The following is an 8,422-nucleotide window of genomic DNA, read 5'->3' as shown; positions in this document are numbered from 1 at the left end:
AATTTACTATGCTATTATATATGAGGTGGCATGCAGTAAAAAAAAAAATCATTTCTGTAAATTTTATTTTTAATTCTATGTCCTCTAACATTAATTCTTTTTTAATTTCATCAGGTTACATGTATTGGAAATCATGACAGCGAATAATCCGCTTACTGTAGTTACAATACAACAGAGCTGTAATCTCAGTTTGATATTCACTTCTGAAGTATTTAAGTGATAAGAGCTTATGTTATTGTTGCCTATTCAATGTTTCGATTAATAGCCATCTCTCATTTATTTTATTTTTTTAAAACATTTTTAAGGCTTCCTACTAAATTAGTAATAATTTTATGTATGCAAAAAGGATATATTTGTATTTAAATCATTTTAGTCTCTTTTTTTTTTATTATTAATTAATTATATGGGGGCTATATTTTCTGTTCTTTGGGGACAGATTTTGTCAGGTGGAAATTGTCTTTTCAGGAGGGTTTGGAGACTCTCCCATCTTTGTAATTAATTTTATGTAAATAAAGTAAAATGAAATAAATATAGCAAAGAACAGATATGCTTCTTAGAAAATAGATAAATGGTACAAATAAATATAACAAAAAATTATAGTTAAAGAATAGGAAAGTCTTATTAGAGAGCTGAGAGTTTCTACGTCCGTCCTTGACGAAGTCGAAACATGATCCTGATATTCTGAAAAAGAATACGGGCATACTATTATTACCGACCCCAGCAAATCAAATTAGAAATACACTGAATTGTGGCGATTAAGAGGAAGAAGTTTGGACGTGTGTAGTCAGTCAAAGGAAAATTCACCTGTAAATGAACATTATAGAACTTCACAGCTGTTTTAAATTCACTAGAACCATTTTCCAGGGGGGGGGGGTGCGTTAGACGGCATCCGTCAATTCTTTATTTATTCTAACTGATTGGTTTTGGGTATACCACTTATATTTCGTCACATTGTATCACTTATATTGGAAATTACCTATATTAGATATCACTTATGTTGGATATTACCTATATTAGATATCACTTATATTGGGTTTCACTTACATTAGATATCCCTCATATTGCATATAACTTATATTGGATATCATTTATAGTGCATATCACTTATATTGTGTATCACTTTTTTGGCATCATTTAAAACAATGAAACAGTACGTCATTAAATGAATGGAATAAAAAAAAAAAAAAATCGCTTAAATTCATTTGGTTTCGTATTTTCCATCAAATCTGTATTCGGACATAAGGGAACTGTTAATTCGATTTTGATGGAATTTTCAGGGATTGGTCTCGTATCGATTTTGTCTGATTCCGCCCGCTAGGTATTTTTAAACCTATTTTCCTTGGCACACCAAAATTTCTAAAATGGTCCGATTTAGCCAATCCCTGAAGATTAGTTGATGATATGAGTGAAATTGGTACATTATTCAGTTTATTAAAGCAGTATTAAGTTTATATTTATTTCTAAAAGTTATACATTTCTTTATCCTTCAATTTCTCTCTATATGTAGATACGAAAAAAAGGAAAAGGAAGAAATCGGCAAGGAAGGTAAAGAATACGTTAAATAAGGAAATTAAGAGCATCCTAAGCACCCCACCGGCTGGCAGCAGGGCCTCAGCGACTTCCCACAGCACTTCGACCGAACAGGAGACTGTGGAATCCAATGGTATCATGTTCGAGGATCCCCCCACCCTTGCCGTGCTCAAGATGTTGATGGAACGAGGTGTTGACGAGGCGGCTCTAGCGATCCGCACCAACTACCCTCTCGAGCCACCCGTATGCACGTGCGGCCAGAAATGCTGCCTCTGCATCATGTTCTCGCCGCACTGGGACGGGGCACGGAGAACGTTCGAGAGGCAGCGACAGAGACTCTTACGGCAGGGCAAGCTTAAGCTGGGAGATGATCCTCTACCAGTCAATACCAGGCACACTATTGTGGTATAGTTATTCCAAAGACACCTATGATACAATTAGCGATTATTCAATACCAATTTGATTATTATCTGGAAATGAAAAAGTATTTAAATTAATTTTAACTAACATTAGAAAAATAGACAAGTGAACATAAGTAGCCATAAACTTTGCTTATTCTAATTGATTAAGTATTCATATTTAAAAAAAAAAAAAATCAGAAGTTAAACGTTTGCTACAAAAAGAGAAAAAGGAGAGAGAAATGACCAACTCTAACTCTGATTTTTTTTTCTTATTTTATTTATTTAAACAAATACAATAATATATACTACTTAGAACTAAGGATTATATATACACTACATACAATTTATCTTTGTTTGCCTTACGGCATTATAAGATGTTACAAGCTTGGTCCGCTGATGGCGGTTTTTACATGAGTGGCTGGACTGCCAGGGGCTAACAAGGAATGGGGAGGGACCATTCCGGCTGGTAGTGTTGAGGTGTGGGTGACTTCAGGCTGCAGAGCTAGAAGTCCTGACCAAGGGGACCGTGCTTTGCCACCTCCCAGGTCTTGGGGGAGGGGTTATTTCTCGGAATAGGGGATTAGCACAGGCTTTCAGCCCATCAAAGAATTTGATGTGCTTACGGCCTATGAATTCCGGCACAGAAGGGATTTAGAGTTCCTCTCTGATAACACTATTCCTGGCCCTTTGGAGTGTGGTTCCTCTGACTATTCGCCGAAGGAGGGAATTCTGGAAGCTCTGCAGTTTGGTTAACGTGGTCCGGTAGAGGAGCCGCATGAGTGGTGCGCCATGGAGCAGAGTCGGACGTATGATGGCCTTGTAGATCTGCAGCCTGAGGCGGAGCGAGATCTGCTGTGAGGTAAGCAGGTGGTAGAGTCTATACGACTTCTGTCGGGCTAGCTTAAGCCTCTCCCTGACGTGACTAGAGAAGGTGAGATGCCTGTCGAGAGTCACGCCGAGGTAGAGGATGCTATTAGAGAGTTTCCGATCCTCACCATCCACAACGAACTGCTGCGGTAGCCTGCTTTTCTTGCCCTTCTGGAAGGACAAGACAATGGCATCCGTCCTCGACGGATTAACCTTGATCCCGTCCTTCTTCTGAGCAGCTACAATGGTGGCAGAAGCAGTCTGTGCATGGAGTAGGGCCGAGTACAATGTTTCCTGTATATTAGTATATACAGTTTCAATATTCTTATAATAGTACACTATGCATTTTCTTCAAAAATACTTATGTACCTCTATTATCTTCTTATGGCTATCAATGTTATCTTATGCCGTGTACGGGGCTTCGGGGGTTCTAAGCTGACTAGGGTTTCCCCGTACAGGTATTATATTGAAATTTATTAATATATTAATGTATTATATTATGTATTTGTATTTATATATTTATATTATATATTTATATTTATTTGTATTATGTATCTCTATCGGTTCCTGATGGGAACCGACTGAAAAAGTGTGCGCTATATTTAATTCAAACACTAGACTGGACTCCCTCGCCATGGTATGCTAGATATGAATATCATAATTAATCATTGGAGTTCCTTTCCAACGGTATCGTCTTCACCAATTTACTATGCTATTATATATGAGGTGGCATGCAGGGATTATTAATTATAAAGTAAAGTCTTTGTTACATCTTTTATATTTACAATTATATATACATTACTATTATGAGAGAGCATGGTAGACTTGAATCCTTATACTTTAATTATAAGATAATGAATTGAGAAGTACCAGTTGGGATCTTTGTTATTTATACTGACTCTAAGTTATTAATTCTATCCTTGCCATTCAAATAACAACAAAAAAGGTCTTACTTGTTTCGGTACATCGGTCGGCTTGGAGGTTGTCGCGGAAGAGCGTCCATATTCGCCTCCTGGCTGCCGCTGATCTTCCAGACTGTCTTCCTCTGTGTCCAACTCACAGACTCTCCTCTTCTCAGACTCTCTCAGCCTGTCCTTCCGTCAGACTTCCTACAAGACTCTCCTCCTCTCTCCGACTTTCCTCCACTGTCCTTCGGTCACAGAACTGTCCTCAACTGTCCTTCCCTCACAGAACTCTGTTCGACTGTCTCCTCTCTCAGACTCCCTCAAAAGCTCTATTCGACTGTCTCCTCTCTCGGACTCCCTCAAAAACTATGTTCAACTGTGTTCCTCCTGCCCTTTCGGTTCATTTTCTCCCCTCTCCTTCTGACTCCTCCTTCTTTTGATTTCTGTCCTTTGATTGGTTCCTCTATTTTCAGAGGGGGTGAGAAGGTCCAATGACCTTCGACGAAAGTCGGTCTTTTTTCCACCTTTCATCTTTAAAAGTTTTTTCTTTGAAGAAAGCCGGCTTCTGGCGGCTTACTGTATTTTTCCTAGGTTTTTAGAGAAACCCCGTGTGAGATAAGGGATGTTTATTTGTTTTCAATTAAGGCGGCTATTTCTCTTTGCCACTCGCTGTACATTCCCCGAGATGTCTAATCTGGTCACGTGCAAGATACGGGCTGTTTGTTTGTGTATCTCTGCCTACGGTCAACCGTTTCCAGGTGGTGCATACGCTCTGTTATCTACATACCTCTGTACATTTCTTTAGATCTGCTGGCGATGGATATTTGTCTAGGTCTGGCGGTATCTTTGGCATGCCGACAAAAGAAATTATTTTAAGTTAAAAAATTCCAGCTGGTGCCTCTCATACATATCACTTATTAACGTTATCTTCTAATGTTTCTGTAATTCCTTTTAATCATTATGGTTGTTATCTTTTTTTTGAAGAAGGCCTGAAATTCTGGCTGAAACGTTTGCAGTAATAAATAAGTTTTTATTTATTTCTTTTCTCCACTGATCACACCCCTAATCATATTCTCCTCATTTAATATTAATTGTTCATAATATGCCTTCTTTTTTAACCATTGAAAGAAGAAAAAATTAATCCGTTGTCAAACAAAAAAATTTTCTCCTGGGTAGGCAAAATTATGCGTTGTGCAGTGAATTTAGCTATTACACTGAAACTAATGTCTTTCTAAAATTTTGAAAGAAAACATTATAGAATATGTTTGCATGACGGTTTGTAAAATGTCAACACAAAAGTGGAGGAATGTATCAATATATAATGTACTTTTATTAGGTATTTTTGATACAATGTACGTCATTATTATTTAAATGTACTATATAGTTCTTAATAAATAAATTAATATTTTACTCTATTTTCCTCTGTAGGCTGTGGATTCACCGGTTGAAGGCAAGAAACACGAAGTTAGTTCTCCACATGAATTAATTAATAAAATTAGGGGTAATTTCTAAAGTTTACAATTATTCATACTTAATATTATATTTATTATTACTGTCTTAAATGAAAAAAAATCTCGCTATCAAAAACATTAGTTCACCACTGTCTTAACAATACAGGTATATTATATATTTGAAAATATTAAAATATTCTTCACTCCAAATAAGTAGAGAGTATGCTGGTCGAAATACGGCGTGTTAGAATTTCACAAGAGGAGATCATAAAACGAAAAAAAGGTAATTCCGCCCGCCCTACTAAGACTCCCAGGGCGCGACGGTCCAACATAACTTTTTAAAACATTTTCTTAAAACGGGAATAGGAGACTTGTAAGACAGTTAAATCATCAAATCGATCATTATTTAAATAGCGCCTTAAATTGAAAACGTCGTAAAAACGAATTGTCTGTCAACATAGTCAAGAAAACCAATTAGCTCTAAGTAATAAAGAGCATCATGTAAATCAAATGATGTGTCTGCCTGTCCCTACTTATAGTTCCCAATTCTGCCAAAACTACACATCACAGAGCTTATTACTAAAAAACCTACCAAACATAACTATAATTATTATTTACCTTATATTACAAACATTTTGATCACAAATTAAATTTACTTAAAATTTTAGCATAATTTAAATATGTATTTAATGCCAGATCGGCCTGATGGGCCTTACATGGTTAATGTAAAGGGGTATTTTTTTTTTAAATTATGGGTGGGGTATCGTCTTATACAAAAGAAAGACACCCCTAACTATATTCAGTGTTCTAAATAAAACAAAAAATTAAGATAAAATAAATATATTAAAATAATAATTCTTAATAAAAGATAACAGTAAAATTAATAAAAACAAAGATATTTATGGTCAACTATTTATTTACTTATACGGTCAACTATTTATATACATCTATATAAATAACATTTACAGAGTTAACAAAATAAATAATTGTCTTCTAATGGAGAGAGAGAAAAAAAAAATTAGATAAAATAAAATTTTAGAGTGAGAATAACAGAACTGAGAAATATAGAATTTATAACAGGATGTCCTGCAGAAGCCTGGGCTTCATTCAGTCTTCGGGTTGTGGTTGGGTTTCCCAAAACTGTAGCTGCTCCTTTAACTCTTGGTATCTTGGAGTGGAACTTCATGTACTTTGTTTTTATGTAATCCTCTGTTGTCTCTATTCTATTATCGTGATTCCCGCTGTTTGTTAAAAACCAAGGAGCATCCAATTCAATTCTTACGACTGTATTTTAAGAAGAAGGCCTGAAATTCTGGCCGAAACGTGTGCAGAAATAAATACAAACTTATTTATTACTATAAATAAGTTTTTATTTATTTCTGTTCTTCACTGATCACACCCCTAATCATATTCTCCTCATTTAATATTAATTGTTCATAATATGCCTTCTTTTTTAACCATTGAAAGAAGAAAAAATTATTTAATCCGTAGTCAAACTAAAAAAAATTTCTTCTGGGTAGGCAAAATTATGTGTTGTGCAGTGAATTTAGCTATTACACTGAAACTAATTTCTTTCTAAAATTTTGAAAGAAAACATTATAAAATATGTTTGCATGATGGTTTGTAAAATGCCAACACAAAAGTGGAGGAATGTCTCAATATATAATGTACTTTTATTAAGTATTTTTGATACAATGTATGTCATTATTATTTAAATGCACTATTTATTTCTTAATAAATAAATTAATATTTTACTCTATTTTCCTCTGTAGGCTGTGGATTCACCGGTTGAAGGCAAAAAATCCGAAGTTAGTTCTCCACAAGAAAGAATTAATAAAATTAGGGGTAATTTTAAAGTTTACAATTAAAAAGATAACAGTAAAATTAATAAAAACAAAGATATTTATGGTCAACTATTTATTTACTTATACGGTCAACTATTTATATACATCTATATAAATAACATTTACAGAGTTAACAAAATAAATAATTGTCTTCTAATGGAAAAAAAAGAAAGTGAATTTGAGAAATAATTGAAGGGAGAGGGAGAAAAAAAAATTTAGATAAAATAAAATTTTATGACAATAACAGAACTGATAAATATAGAATTTATAACAGGATGTCCTACAGCAACCTGGGGTTCATTCGGTCTTCGGGTTGTGGTTGGCTTTCCCAAAACTGTAGCTGCTCCTTTAACTCATGATATCTTGGAGTGGAACTTCATGTACGTTGTTTTTATGTTATCCTCTGTTATCTCTATTCTATTCTCGTGATTCCCGCTGTTTGTTACAAACCAAAGAGCATCCACTTCAATTCTTAAGACTGTATTTTAAAATGATTGTAATTTCTTTCTTTTCGTAAGGGATGTTTTGAAATTTTGATACGTTTTATTCACTTCGCATCGATAAAGAACAACAGGGAGGTACGTGATTTTCGTAGCTCTTACAATTGAGGCACCTAGAAATTTGGCTTTATTATTAATATTGGTATCACTGACCATCATATTCTGGGGACTGCTTGAATTGAAGGAATAGACTAAAATATGAGAATATACCAAACCTCTGGTATGAGACTGGTTAAACAATAAATTACAATAGTCAGTGCAAATTGAATACAATTTTATTACGTGAAATAGAGGATAAAAACATAGTTAATTTAACACATGATGAATGTTGATTAATTAGTGCATAATGTTTCTTTAATTTAATTATTTTTTTAGGTTAATTGACAAAGGTAGGTTTTTGACAAAGGCAAAAGAGCCTGCAGGCTTTTAATAATTTTATTTTAGCTGTGATATTATAAATAAGGAAGGATAATTCAGAATTTAGGCCGCAATGTTGAAATTGTAAGAGAATAATCATATTGAGACTATATAAATATTTTTTATTATAATAAATGAGCAAACCCGTCTCGAATAAGTAATTATTTTTATTTCCCTTACCTACTGTTTAATGATAAATGTTACTTAGTGATTTAATTATTTTTGCACTTGTAATATTTCTTCAATATTATTCTTGTTATCTTTCCATCTTATTTATGGTTTTTGCTTTATTTTGTGCTGCACATATAGTACTAATGAACAGCTAGAGCTTGAGCTCTAACACACATTGCCCTTCACTGTGTCAACTTAAATAATATAGTATAATAAATAAAGCATTAAATTTACAATGTGAAAAAAATTATGATAATAATAAAAAAGCTGGGCAGCAAAAGATTACGCAATATGCAGCAATCGCCGATCGTTCGAGTTCTGTTGAGACACGGCAGC

The 8,422-nt window shown here is 34.2% G+C and overlaps 1 protein-coding gene across 2 annotated transcripts in view; it reads left to right on the top strand.

The window, feature by feature from the left end:
- The window catches only part of LOC106688130 (uncharacterized), a 24,814-nt gene extending 17,755 nt beyond the window's left edge, over nucleotides 1-7,059 (top strand). For both annotated transcript variants that reach the window (XM_014432445.2, XM_014432446.2), the window contains exons 2-4: nucleotides 1,508-1,935; nucleotides 5,132-5,204; nucleotides 6,927-7,059. In XM_014432445.2, the coding sequence (XP_014287931.1) occupies nucleotides 1,508-1,935; nucleotides 5,132-5,204; nucleotides 6,927-6,946 (521 nt within the window). In that variant the 3' untranslated portion in view covers nucleotides 6,947-7,059. The remainder of the gene's footprint in view (nucleotides 1-1,507; nucleotides 1,936-5,131; nucleotides 5,205-6,926) is intronic.
- The last annotated feature ends 1,363 nt before the right edge of the window (nucleotides 7,060-8,422 follow it).

The sequence above is a fragment of the Halyomorpha halys genome, unplaced genomic scaffold (genome assembly GCF_000696795.3).
Source record: "Halyomorpha halys isolate HHAL.00 unplaced genomic scaffold, Hhal_1.1 Scaffold1057.1, whole genome shotgun sequence".
In the NCBI taxonomy this organism is placed as follows: Eukaryota; Metazoa; Arthropoda; class Insecta; order Hemiptera; family Pentatomidae; genus Halyomorpha; species Halyomorpha halys.
This window is presented reverse-complemented; position numbering and strand designations above follow the sequence as displayed.